This window comes from Varroa jacobsoni, unplaced genomic scaffold, assembly GCF_002532875.2.
Source record: "Varroa jacobsoni isolate VJ856 unplaced genomic scaffold, vjacob_1.0 scaffold_625, whole genome shotgun sequence".
NCBI lineage: Eukaryota > Metazoa > Arthropoda > Arachnida > Mesostigmata > Varroidae > Varroa > Varroa jacobsoni.
The window spans coordinates 346,559-360,896 of record NW_019213527.1 but is presented as its reverse complement, the minus strand read 5'-3'; the positions used below and the strand labels follow the sequence as shown (position 1 = coordinate 360,896).

Genomic DNA, 14,338 nt, shown 5'->3' with positions numbered 1-14,338 from the left:
GACAGTCTCTATTTTGCTCTCTGTGACAAATCGGAATAGCGATAATACACAGTGAACAAAACATATATATGCGTCATTATTAATAGTAATATAATGATCTACTAAATACCCTTTTCTGACTGCCGATGCGACAGTTAGCTTGAGCCTCTTAGAGGTTCCATTCGATGCGACTAACTTACGCAGTACAAACTGTTATCTTGAAACGTATATCCTTGCGCGCAAAAACGATATCTTTGTCCGTCTCATACCGTTCCGTACTCAATACGTTGCTATTCGCTAATTAAACCAGTACAACTTTAAATGTAGACCATGTCACTTTGCAAAAACCGGCAAACACCCCGCATTCTCATTAAGCGACTGCTTTATCGTTCACGAAATCAAAGTTACACTTCTAACTGAACATAGCTTTTTTAGAACAATAGAAAAATTGAACTTTATCGCTGTTGTAATCTGGAGATAAACACGAGCATTTTTTCTAGTTACCGTTTAGCGTGAGCGTTTCTACTAGCGTCTCATTGCATTACCGGTACGAGTTGACATCTCTCTATTTCTGTGCATATATATATATATGTGTGTGTGTATATATATATATATATATATATATATATATATATATACGTTTTTCGGCAGTCTATGCATAGTACTTCCGGCTTTGCAGAACTTGCAGCTCATTGAAACCATATACATATATATGCTTTATTTATGGCTAGCCATGCGATAAACCCTAGTTCTCACCACGATATAGAATAATAATAATAGTGTTCATTATTCGGTCACTTGTTTTATTTTAAAGAATACATTTACGGCTTTTCTTCTATGTAGCTGTGTTCTTCCGTTCTCGTCTCGTCTCGTCTATATATATATATATATATATATATATATATATATATATATACTATGGCCCTTTTTTCGGCCGCCGCATGGGCCTGCGTCGGTAGACATTTGCAAAATGGCGTGCTCACACACTCATGTATCGCTGTTATTGTTGTATGTTCGTTTTTGTCAATGGGCATTATTCGTTTCACTATTTGCGCACACAGTTTCCTTTTCTATCTATATTACTCGATCTATTTCTCCTTACGCTGTACGCTCCTTTCGGTATTCAGTGTGACTGCAACCTCATCCTTTCCTATTATCACTATTACCATCGTCATCAAATCTCTATTGGTAAGCGTGACTCATTTATAGGTATGCTGCTACATTGATGTCTATACTAGGTCTAATAACCTCATCTACTCTTTTCTCGAACTTGACGATTGCTTCTCTAATTTACTAGCGTCATTGTTATGATCACTTAATTATTATCTCTATTTTCACCAGCATAAATAGTTACTATAGTAGCTACATTTATCCTATTAGTCGATTACCCGTCAGTCGTAACTCAACATAATTATAGTACTATAGTATTCATATTTTTTACTCCGTTGTCATAGTAATTGTTATCCATCGTTATTAGGATCATCAGTGTAATTCGGGTACGCTTATGTCTACTCGGGAGACCTTTTCTTTTGTCCGCTGTTGGGATTCGCGTCTTCGTGTTTATCATATTCACTTCCCGTTCGCACTTCTATTGATACGCGTATTCACAAAATTTATAGAAACAATGTAGTTTTACTGTATGTAATATATTATCGTGTACAATATGACGGAAGCGGATGGAAAAACGAGATTGACAACGGCCTCTCACAGGGGGGTTACGCTTTTGACAGGCACAAGGAGCCCCTCTGGCTTGTTTCAATTAGTCTTGTTTTCTTTCTCCACTCGGTTGCCTAAACCGAGTCACCATCACACATTTCAGGCTTACACATAAACAGATAAACTCGCCGTCCTGAACGGCGCTCGGGGAATTGAGTACGGAAAATATCACAAAACGCTTCAGGAAACATAGCTAGGACGATGTAACGAAACAGGATATATATATATATATATATATATATATATGTATGTATATATAGGTCTTTATGTTGGTTATTTATTGTTATAGTTTTCTTCTTTCGTCATCGTATATATTTTTATATATGTATAGACTGGTATATTTTTGCGTGCGTTCGCGTATCTGTATAGATTCAGCTGCACTTAATACTAAATATATTTCTTGTTCTTTTAGTTGCTGCTGTTATTGTAACTGCTTTTTTTGTTATTTGTAGCTTATCTCCCCGATGTTTTTCTTTTTTTGCTATCATCGGTATACTCTGTTGTGATAGCCGTTGTTCTCAGTAAAACTATTTCCTCTGGATCAGCATTACTATTCCGGCAAAAGCCAAATTCTAAACCCACGGCGTGGAACGAACTACACGAGATGCATAATAATACACTCAGGCACTCAGAACAGTCAGCTTCTACTTTCACACAAATGTTCGACTAATGTTAGTTTAGGTTGCTTCCTGTCTGTTGGTTGTTTTCGCTTTCAAGTTTACATTTAGCCTTTTTCTTTACTACAATGTCTCCTGCGTTTTTTTTTTCTTTTGGGTCATCATTGATAATATGGGTCTTGTTGTTAATTCCACTGTCGTAACGCGACTGCGTTTGAGTTTCCGGTATCTAGGTGTGTTAAGGCCCTTCGCTCATAATTATATATAATGCTACAATATGATGATATTGTTGACGGAAGCAGTGTATTGTGTCCTACATCTGAATCGTCGTTATCATGTTAATATCATTCATCTTGGACCCGTTGTTTCAAAAAAACAGTTCACAAATTAAGCGTAGAGGGTGGCTCATCCACTTTCTGATTAGCAATCCAAGTGTAATCCATGGCGGACAAGTTAATTAGCAAGCCGGGATTAAAGTCCCTATTCTGCGGCCAAGCGGACTCTCAAGTGAGAATAGGAGAAGTGAGATCAAGCATGAAGCTCAAGTAGCTAGCACTTCGATACTTGAAGCGGAATTAGGACAGTGAAAGCAATGAAGTTGGTTGGCTCTGCTGGCCGAAAAACACTACCGCGCACTTCACCGTTTATATATATATAATTTAAAAATAATTTCATTTTACGAATATCTTCCATTGGATGGAGAAAATATTGCTACATATTGTATGCCGAGATTCAGTATTATTCGATAGCTCCACGTACTAGTCACGTAATTTGTTCTACAGTCGTATAATTTCCGTGCCAATGAACGCAATGTCTTTGATTCACAGTAAACAGACGAGAACAAACATTCGTAGCATGGGAAACGTTACCACTTAATTTTAGTAAATATGAATGTAAATAATAAAAGGAGGGTGGTGCCACGTACCAACCCGGTTTTGTTTAGATCGAAACAATTGAGACGCCGCGACAAGCCAAGAGAAAGGGCATCGTAGAGCCTTGTTGGGCTGGAAGCTAAATAAGAAAGCTGAATATTGGGATCAGGGGTTTGTTCGTATGATATGTCGGTCAACGAGGCTATGCTATATATATACTATGACTAGATTGTATGATCTCTCATGCAAGTACTTTATCGTTCGTTCTGGATGATGTTGTACTTGTGATCAAATGTAAACGAAGAAAAAAAATTTTAAAAATACTTCATCAACGACTTGTCCCTCAATTCAGTTTTTTACTGCTGTCGAAATTTTCGACCATGTACCGTTATACTAAAATCGGCTTTATTATAGTATACGAACGTGTGTCACTGCTCCGGTCCTAATCTGTTCCTCATTTTGTAATATCGTTTCGGGAAATTAGACGCAGCTTAGTCCAAAGTGAATTTTCATTAGATGAAAATTACTACATTTATTTTATTTATGTTTCTCCTACTACTGGACAAATATCGACTCTCGTCTAAATCTATCATTGCTTCTAATTCATGAACGAAAAACCATCGGCATTTTCGAACGCGACAATCTTGCCCTATATCTCTAAATTTGTGTACAAATGACTCTGCGTTGTATTCGTTCATTTAATTCTATTTTCTGAATATTAATTATATCGAGATTCTTTTCCGTGCCCATTTGCGGTACTACCGTATTATTTTGGGTCTGTTCCCATTTAGCCTCTTCTCCCAGGGGCTCGAAATGCCATTCAAATCCGACCATTCGAGCTCCAGTGACGTCCATTTTACCTCCCTCTCCTTCTGAGTTGTTCACTCGCATTCTTATTTAGGCAGCTTCTACATGTATTCACTTGGTTGCTTGCTCACTGTTTCTATATCTATGTATATATACTATATGTAATAGGCGCTACGCTGAGAACCACTGGCGACTATTAAATTTCATCAAATCCATTTCTTGCTTTACGGCGGCTGGTTAGCGGCTTGGTATCTACGCTGATGCAGAGATATTATAATTTTAGCCATAATAATAGTATCATTAATATTAATAGACGTTGCCGCGCTGAAGCTTTGCAGGCACGAAGCCCATCCAACGTCAATGAATTGCTCAACCTCCTTTGGCGCAGGCAATCGGGGGCTATTACTGGTTATTTTCTTCAGGCTTTTTTTGTTTGCTCATCAATAACGACTTGCAGCTCCGTTACCCGCTCTTTTCAAACAGAATCCGCACGACACGGACATCAAGCAGTTTCACGTACACACTTTATATACGTTCCTGTGTCCCTCTGCAGTATCTTGTTAGCATCGATTAGATGATGATTTTTTTCATGTGGTGAGCAATGGTATCGTTCCGGCGCAAGCGCCCCGCTTATACCGCAACCAAAAATTGTGCTGTCTTTCAGTGCTGACTAGATCCATTGTCCATGACTCGTGTCGACCAATTGTCAGAGTAAGTGGAGTAGAGATGGGTGGGTCATTAGATGTAGACTGGCGACTCCTGACCGGTAAGAAGTCGGAACATTGAGGTCGGCATCGTCTTCATGTGAATCTGTGGAGAAAAAGAATAACGTGAATGCTAGCTATGAAGTGAGTACCTTAGACATTGTGTAACTAGCTTTGAATATTGGTAATTCTTAGTTATAGTTATAAACTATAAATAATTCGTTAGACGACATACACTCATCATTAGCTTGAAACATACGCATAAACTATATGTACACTTGCGCCTTTTCGTGGTCGTAACAAAGTGGTATATGTTCTTCTGAATATAAATCATACCTCGCCAACAGAAGTAGCAAGAAGGTTAACAATCTTTTCGTGAGGGACGGCTACGACGCTCTGTCCATTAATCTCGATAATTCGGTGACCGACCCGTACTCCGCCGCGTTCAGCGATACCGCCGCGCAACAGCGAGCAGATGACCCCGTTTTGTACGGAGAATCCGAGTTGGTACTTGGTATCTGGCCGCTTGATCTTTACCTCGACCACTGGCGCACAGGGGACTACGGTCAACTTGACCACCGTCTGTTGTTTTGTGTTCTATTTTTGTTGTTGATGTTATTGTAATACACATATAATATACCAGAAACAAATATACGATTGTACGGGTTAATATTTTACGATTATGCTATCGGTTCTACCCTTGCATAGAAACTCGTACAACCGAATAGAAAGCAAAAATTTAGATATTCAAAATTCAAGTTAGAACCCTTCGGATCAATTATGGTTCTTTCGCAACCCCCGGTGTCTAAAGATGATACATCCATATTATCAGTTTTGTCTGTACAAATTATACGCATGGCACTATAGTAGTATAAAGTACTATAAAGTTACGTGTTTTTTTTCGTTGAAGAATACAACCACGTATTATTGCCTTCAGACTGTTGGACCGAAAGGGGGCATGTTGCAAGCCCACCTTTATATAGGTCTAAATAATAAACAAATGTTCCGCGTGTTACATTCAGCTCAGTTGCTAAATATCGCTGCAGATGGTCTGCTGCTCCCAGCATGAACGACGTACATCTACGCCCAATATCAAACACTTCACCACTATATACCTTGATGTAGGTCTGGCAGGTCGAAAGCGGGAGTCCGACTAGCGACACTCCGTTGATCGCGATGATTTGGTCACCAATGTTGAGCATGCCGCAGCGTGCTGCAGGCCCACTGCCTGCCATATTGGCGATGACGACAGTGGGCAGCATCGAGCCCCAGCCGCTCTCTACAATTACCATTCCGAGGATCTCGCCTTTTTGCTTGGGTACGACCACCTCCTTCTGGCGGTCCTTCTTGGCGAACATTTCCAGCTCGTTACCAAAGATCTCCTGTGAGTTAAGTACCTCCTGGTAGTCCATTTCTTTGATGAACGACGAGTCTTCGATGCCGTTCGCCTTCAGGAACTCCATATACGCGACCTTCATTGTGAAATAGGTATCGTTATTGATAGAAGTAATAATTTCAGTAAATAATGAAGGACTCCGTAAAGACCACCTAACTTATTCGTGCGAGAACATGTAGCTTCGTGCATTCAGCAGCTTGGCACTACCAACTGACGTGACCGAATTAGCTAATGTATATATATATATATATATATATATATATATATAAATGTATCATTTGTAATATTAACGTACTATATAGCTTTTGTTGATAAATTATTGTTACGAAGATGGCTGGGCCATGGGTGATCTTCAAAATAAGCATCATATACATGTGGACACATACGAACCTGGAATGCCTGTCCGATGCTTTGAGCGATGAACTGCGCCTCGTCACTCTCAAATACATGGCAGATCATCTTAGGCTTCTTCTTCATCTCCCCCTGCTGTGAAGAACAGTGCGGCGGTGGGGACGTCCCTGGAAGGTCTACAACATACGGATCTAGTTCGCTCAACGGCGCCAACAGACAAAGTATACTTAGTAGCTACCACCACAGGTATGCCTTCTTTGGTAAAAATACAATGTTATATATTGGCTGCAAACACCTATATTGGCAGGCGCTCATTTCTCTTGTCAGTACCCACCCTCAGGTTCAGTACCTGGCCTTCTTCTCGCCATAAGTACGACGAGATCCCCGATGTCGGCGATGTACGAGATCGTACGTAATGTGTGGTCCATCATTATTTCTTTAAGATCTGTATTCAGCACCATGATCTTTTCTGTCGAGATGAACAGATCTACCTCAGTCGACGGTTGGCTCTCCCCCTCTGGTGCCTGCATAAAAACCGACACATGTGTATGTTTTAATTCCAATTTTATAATAATATTTTTTAGTGTACACAGATAATCAAAGAATATTGATGCACAGCAACTGACACATTCTGCATTGTTTAAGCGTAGTAGATAGGAAGGAGTTAGATGAATAAGAGGCTCCTGAAATTGGATAATTCAAGATGAATGTTGTTGAATAAAGAGCCGTCGGAACAGGCGACATCAGTTTCCGAGAACAGCGTTTGAGAATGTGTTTTTAGCATCCGTACAGAACAACTAAATAATTTCTTCAAATACGGCTTTTTCGATACAATAATGAGATCATCTAAATGATAATTGTACGGGGACCGGTTAAAAAGTAATTCTTCCTCCTCCCCCTCCCCCCTCCCCCCAGAGGACACGAAGTTTTCACTTGAATTTTCTTACCAGTGACTTCACAGCAGCATTAAATCAAAGAAAAAAGAGATACGTTAGTCGCAAGAATTTTCGTAAAAATTATAGATGTATTTGTATCAACGTGGTTATAGTTGAATATGTTGGTAGGTTACTTATTATCATACGAATACTCTATATGAGCCTTATCAACTGTGCCTGTTCAACTGTGAATAAACATTAAAGTAAAACCATGGCTCCACTTGACCTGCTTTTAAAGGAGAGACAAAGGTAAAATAGAAACATTTTTCTAGCTTTTTTTTTTTTTACAGAGTTCCTTTGCCTCTTGCCATGGCAAGCTACTGCTTGCTTCTGCGATTTTTCAACAAAACAAATCACCCAGAAATCTTCGGCTTTACTGTACCCTAATCACGACTTCCAACTATTACTAGTTTCGAAATGCATAAGGAAATAGGTGACATCCGAAGTGTCAAAGCGTATACCTCACAGAAAGATTACGATAGATAGAAAAATACATTTAAAAACAAGTCAATTAAGTACAAAACTTTCTTCAAAAGATTGCAAAAGAACAACTATTTAGCACAACATAGAAATATCTTTCATCTATGTGGATATGAGCATTAATACCTTGATTCTAGCGACGGCCTCCTCGGCCTGCATCATCCTCGTAGCCTTTGTCGGTTGGCCTTCGCACACTAGCTGTGTCGAGCCTAGATAGCGTGCCCGAAACAAGACGCCCTCAATTAGCACTGATGGGTCGTGGATGATTACTGCAAGATAGTCCATCAGCGGCATTAATATCACCGTCTTTTTGACGCAAGACTATAGAGACACACTCGAGGAGTCTCGCTTCTCTAGCGTCTCAAACCTTAAACCGTTTTCGCCTATAACCGTTTTCGTTCACGCTTGTCAAGCTACATCCTTAAACTAACGTACGTCAAGCAGGTAATCCCCACTCGATAACGAGAAACAAACTAATTCAATGAATGCAGTCACCGGTCATCGTAACTTCGGATGGGAAGATTAGATCTGTGCTTTAGGATAGACTACAGTTGCTTAACACGCAAGAAGTGAGGAACCATCAACAAATGGCGGCAGAATGCACCACTGTATCGTACACACATTCTAATGCAGGCCCAATATGCTTATCACAAGGCTAATTAACAACTTTATAATAAAAACAGCCGCTTCAATCAACTAAGTAATTTATAGTAGTATCTAGAAAGTATTAAAACATAAAATGAACTATCTTAAAAATGTTTTTTGTTCTCTCGAAGACAGTTATTTTTTTGTTATCAGCACCACAGCTGTAATCATTGCTGCACCATCAGGTAATATCGGTGACCGTAAAGACGGAATGGCTCAAATATTTGAGGACAAGCAGTGCTAATTGATCTCAGTTGCAATTAAACTTACATCTTTGTCCTGTCGTCGTTGAAGGTTCAATCATCGAAATCACCAAGTGCTTCAAAAAGTGAATTAATTCATACAGCGAGATGAAGGGTGTTATTATACGCAGGGAGCTTCGCGGCATAGCTTCGCCTCGCGTGTGGCGTTTCTCTTTTAATCTCGAAACAGATCTAATCCTAACAGACACTCACTGCGGAGTTTTGCGCCTTTCCGTCTTGTCGTGACGCAAAAACGAAAACTAGTGGGCACCATAACAAGTACTTCGAAGAGCGCCGTATAAGTGAATCGTGTGCTCACCTACCGGGTAACGACTGACTATTCGAAAATAGGTCGGATACGACGAATTTGGATGGAATCTTTGCGATAATTTCAGAGAATAAAATAAGTGACCCAACCTGACTGACAAAGCACGTTCTACTATGCATTAGGCACAAACACATTTATTATGCATTGGTTTCACATGTTACTATCTACTTCACAATGTCCTGTTTCTATTAACTGTGCTGCCAAGGCTCATATATATATATATATATATATATATATATATATATATAGGGAAGAAGTATCTTACTGAAATTATTTTTCATTTATAGGATAAATGTTGTGATCTTTTCATAAAGAGCCTTTCCTTGCCTACCGTAGGTTGATGATGGGGAAACTCGACACGCGCGAATGATACATTATGCACAGACATAGGCCTCCAAAAGTATTTCGTATTGCTATGTCACGTCTTTTTTTTTTTACTGAAAATTCGACGAAGAACTAATTCAGTCTGTAGTCTAAGAAGGAACATACGCTGGAACTAGTAAGCTTAAGACAGCCGCTAACGTATAGTTTGCAAAGCAATTAACGGCGACAAGAAATAGCATAACATGCTTAACAAAGCTACTCGTATTTTGTGTATGCGTGGAAGAATATCTAAGGCAAACATATGGTACACCAACGAAATACCGAACACAACGGCCAAACACAAAGCAGACTAGTTCGAAACATCACCTTTTCCTATACACTCGAATGTAGCACGAAGTTCGCAGCAGGCGTACGAGGTAATGAGCCAAAAAAAAAAAAAAAAAGTAAAGGCAATAACGACAAGTATCAAACCCAGAGGCCCATTAAGGCATGCAGGCAACAATGGCTCGTTATATTTATTGTTCAAGTTTACAAAACTGCAGTAGCTGATGCCGACAGCGACATTCCGATATGATAAGCTTTTTATAAAAAATGGCTGTTCGAAACGCATCGATGCGATAGATGTTTGAACGCGTTTCCCTAACCCTGGACCACCGCAATAAACCTGCTAGCAGTAATGAAGCGTTCACCCAGCACCGACGCGACGGAAACGAACGTTCAATGGGCAAGGATCGTCTCTTTTGGCTCATCACGCTAATTTTTCTCTCGTATTCATTTCAAGGTGTCTCTCACTAAACCTAGTGTAGTTATTATCAACTGATATAGATTAGCTTAATGCCTCCAGTCTTATGGAAATTATAGTGAAAACAAAATGCAATAGGGTAGAAGAAAACGGATCTTTTTCCGATTTTTAATACTTATGAATCGGTATCGAATAGGTAGAGTTAAGAAGCATTCAGGTGGTGCACTGCATGCTAGGCCGACAGTCTGGAGTTAGCAGGCATTCGGGACTGTATGCTCCTAACCATTCTGACGTTTATCTTCTGACTAACTCGTTCGCGTGACTTTTACGGAGGCTCAGGCAGATGAACAACTCACCATTAGCGAATTTCGATCGATAGGCGACGCACGATTCAATGGGAATTTCAATTGGAATATTGTTTGCAAGGTTGATGGGCAGATCGCGAACACCGATTGGACAGCCGGCAGGATAGATCGGTAATATCGTAACGAAATAGCGATTAGGCGACGCGCATAGTTAATGTGTTGTTTTTCATGATGATCCAATAAAGAGGTAGATGTTGTCGAAGAGAAGTTGTGTTGAAGTGCAGCGTGCGCGCAGCGGGTACGGGGGCAGAACAGCGAAAAAATTGAACGAATAATCCATCGTACGTTACCGAGACATCGATTAGCGGATTTCGATAGGGGGAATTGTACGTGAAAATGCCCTCCACGACATTGTAACGTATCGTACATATAGCTCCGTTACTTTCTGTCTTACTCAGTTATTAGCGCACATATATATATATATATGACACCTTGAGCGTTGCTTTTCTACGCGAAAACAACGTAATATTTGCTCTGTGTAAGCACGTAATAATAGACGGGCATGGAAAACGTAGATTATGTCACGTCTAGCCAGATCCTGCGTGCATCAGGATCGTCTGCATTTCGCAGTTTTAAAAGGCACACAAAAATGCATCACCAACATTGCCGTCAGGCGACGAAACTCTAGACCTTCCCAACAAGTGGCTGTTACACAAAATCCCATAGCCCGCAAACATATATTGTAATACCGAGCAGCAATCTGATGTAGTAGCCATTGTCTGGCGACCAAGCGACGATTCATTTACAGATCGCTCTGCCAAAAAGCTCGCATATGCAAATATGGACCGTAGTCAAATCACGACCAAATAAATTGGGTTAGGAATTTTTACCTAAGGGATGAAACGGAGAAACCCAAACGAAACGACTATCTATTACAGTAACGAAAAAGAGTAGAGGAACACATGTTGTCAGAACAAATAAAAAATAACGAATTTGAATGGATAACTGGGTAATTAATAGACACAACAAGTGGGACTTAAAAAGGGCCTAAATAAAACAAGGAAACAAGAGTTGTGCGGACTAGTTTTAATAGTATCGAACTCTGGTGGATTATAATCGTCTAAAAGTGATAGACACAATTCTTTCGTCTCATGGTTATTTAGCGAAAATGCTATACTCTCGTGCGGTGCTAGCTCGACTGCGTTGCTGGCTAAAGCTCATCGAAAAGCTCAAACGACTTTTCGTGGCAGCTAGCCGCCAGTTAAAAATTGAAAATGAAAATTTGCTAGCAGGACAATTGTACCCGAATGCTTATCTCGGACGACGATTAATCGTCGTCCGAGATAAGCAACCCACGACACAGAACCATAGGTATCTGGGACTGTAATGATCAGGAAAAGAATAACGCCTAGACACAAGAAGAACGCCTAGAAGTTGATCTCAAGGTGTCTGCACATTGCTTACCCTTATCAAAGTGGTCAGCTGCACGAATCTTGCTAAATTAATCATAAAACTTTCTGAACAGTGTTTAATTATGAACAGAATGACGGCTAAAACGTGCAATATATTGAACACTAAGGAGTGGCGTCATACTGATACTTAATAAAAGAGGTGCCTTAGCAACATTGTTGTTTCTGCTGGCAAATGAGGCGGTGAATGAAGAAGATTATGTTCGCTGAACATGTAAGCCCGCTTTTTAGCTCAATATGCATGTAGTAATTCATCTAAACCATTTCCATTAGAAGCTACGTAGCCAATAACGTTGCGGTCCACAGCTGATATAGGCCCATACACTGATTATTCCAGGGTAAATTAGACTATAAATCAGGGCTGTACAGTTGTTAGTTTACATAGGGGCTCGATTTGGAAAATTTCCCAACCTCTAGTTCATGGATCATCGTATTTTGTACAAAACAACAATTGCACATGGCAAAAAGCAAAATACGCTGTAACGTATACGAACACAAACAATTGAGCACAAATTCAATATAACAACTAGTGGTCGGTGTAACAAGAAATGTGGGTAAGGCTCTATGTTCTACATAAGATAGGTACGATTTAGAGGTCGAAAACGAATCTTCGTGAGACCACTAAACGTGCGGGTGTGCGCCCACGTTGGGAAACGTACTAACCTGCGTTTTAATTTCGTATAGTGCCTCGTGATGACACAAATGAAACTCACTGCAGCGACGAATGATCGTTACTGTTCGGTAGAGAATAAAAAATTCCACCTATATACACATCGCTTAATCAGTATATGCATAATGTTATAAATGGACGAGACGCGATAACAAATAGAGAGGGAACGATAATAGGCCACACACTGCCATCCGGGCCTTACCTTCCTTCGACGTGGTATTTGACGAGTTGGCACTGCTCTGGTTCGAATTCGTTGAGGTACAGTTGGACGTCGAGTTGGAGGTGGAGTTCGTCGACGAATGATTGCTGCCAGCAGCGCCGCTTCCGTTACTTGCCGCTGTTACGGATGACGATGTCGTTGTCGTCGTTCGGAGATTGTTATTATCAATGTTAGTCTTCCTCTGCTTGCTGTTGGAGTTGGGATTTCCCGTCGAAGACTGCGACTTCTCGTCATAGAAGCCGTTATCCTCCGATCTCTGCTCACCCAGAAGCCGGTCCGTCTCCTGGTCAGTATCGCAGTCTGTGAGTGCAGTTCGACAAAGAGAACAAAAAATACATATATTAGTAAGTATATTAGTAAAAACGATAAAAATGAAACATGATGAAGTATAACAGGTAAAACCGTTCAACTAGCGGAAACTGACAGACGAGACGTCGAAATTGTTTACACTGCTTAAGTAGACAGAAGCAGGGCAGAGGTCAATTCGTTGAATACTGATTGAAATACACCTGTTCCTCTAGATTACGTACCATCCTCCTGCTGAGTCGAATCGTTCGTCCCCGCGCTGTTACTGCCCGTATGGGCAAAACCACTGTTCATCCTGAAATGTGCATGACAGAGGAACAGCAGTAACAAACTAGATCTTGCAATGGTCATTGTATCATAAATCATGCACTTGACAACTCGTGCCGACGTATGCTAAAATCTTTCTAATGCCAAATTCGACAAGTCTACAGAAGGCCTCCATACAAAAAGCGTTGCTTCTTTCCATTTTGATGACATCTTCTGGTGTTGATGTATTCTACTTACCGAGGTACCCAGACAGGCGGTTGGCTGTTACCCGATTGATGGGAGCCTGCCTGTTGCAATTGCTGATTACTGTTTGCCATTTGGCGGTCACGAATCTCCCGAAGCTCGCGTTGACTCTTATCCGTTGGACTTACACAGCCACTGTCAGCTGCAGACTTCTTTACCTGTTGTTGCTGCGCTTTCGAGTGCTGGATAGCCTGCTTAATCTCGCGAATGGCATCGGACACGGATGCCTGGCCACCCATGTGGCTTCCACCGCTACCAATGACGCCAATGCCGCCCACAAGTAACGGTGCTGACGGTGGTATTTCTAAAATCGTATTAACATCATCGCCGTCAAAGCAATTAATTGCGAATGCTATCTCCGCCACATAAAGAAATCAACGGAAATCAAAATGAAAACAGTAGGAACACCTAGTTACCGGAAACCCACAAGAACTACATTCTGCTATTTTTAAATAAAGATAAACGTTGAAAGCCGTCTATACTATGTGCAGTTCTACCGTTTTCGCCTTATAGCTAATAGAACATGAACTTTTGTTGCCGTCTTCTGCAGCTTTTAGTATTTCGTAGAAGGTCACGGCACGTGGAAGTGTTCAACGTAAAACGTAACTATCTGCTTGCTGGAAGATGTTTATCGATAGTGAGTGCCGTGTTTATCGCATCAGCAGCGGTGTATAAAAATAGATGAATATGAACGTACATACACGCATTGGGAGCTATACA

The 14,338-nt window shown here is 40.5% G+C and overlaps 1 protein-coding gene across 7 annotated transcripts in view; it reads right to left on the bottom strand.

Annotated features, from left to right (window-relative positions):
• Positions 1 to 3,679: 3,679 nt before the first annotated feature.
• Positions 3,680 to 14,338, bottom strand: part of LOC111262072 (uncharacterized) — an 84,054-nt gene continuing 73,395 nt past the window's right edge. For 4 of the 7 annotated variants that reach the window (XM_022836053.1, XM_086968931.1, XM_086968929.1 and 1 more), the window contains 9 exons: positions 13,613 to 13,922; positions 13,333 to 13,403; positions 12,785 to 13,102; positions 7,984 to 8,126; positions 6,777 to 6,966; positions 6,482 to 6,618; positions 5,811 to 6,167; positions 5,032 to 5,292; positions 3,680 to 4,801 (listed from right to left, as the gene is read on the bottom strand). In XM_022836053.1, the coding sequence (XP_022691788.1) occupies positions 4,730 to 4,801; positions 5,032 to 5,292; positions 5,811 to 6,167; positions 6,482 to 6,618; positions 6,777 to 6,966; positions 7,984 to 8,126; positions 12,785 to 13,102; positions 13,333 to 13,403; positions 13,613 to 13,922 (1,859 nt within the window). In that variant the 3' untranslated portion in view covers positions 3,680 to 4,729. The remainder of the gene's footprint in view (positions 4,802 to 5,031; positions 5,293 to 5,810; positions 6,168 to 6,481; positions 6,619 to 6,776; positions 6,967 to 7,983; positions 8,127 to 12,784; positions 13,103 to 13,332; positions 13,404 to 13,612; positions 13,923 to 14,338) is intronic. The other 3 variants (XM_086968932.1, XM_086968935.1, XM_086968934.1) reach the window with 3 other exon arrangements.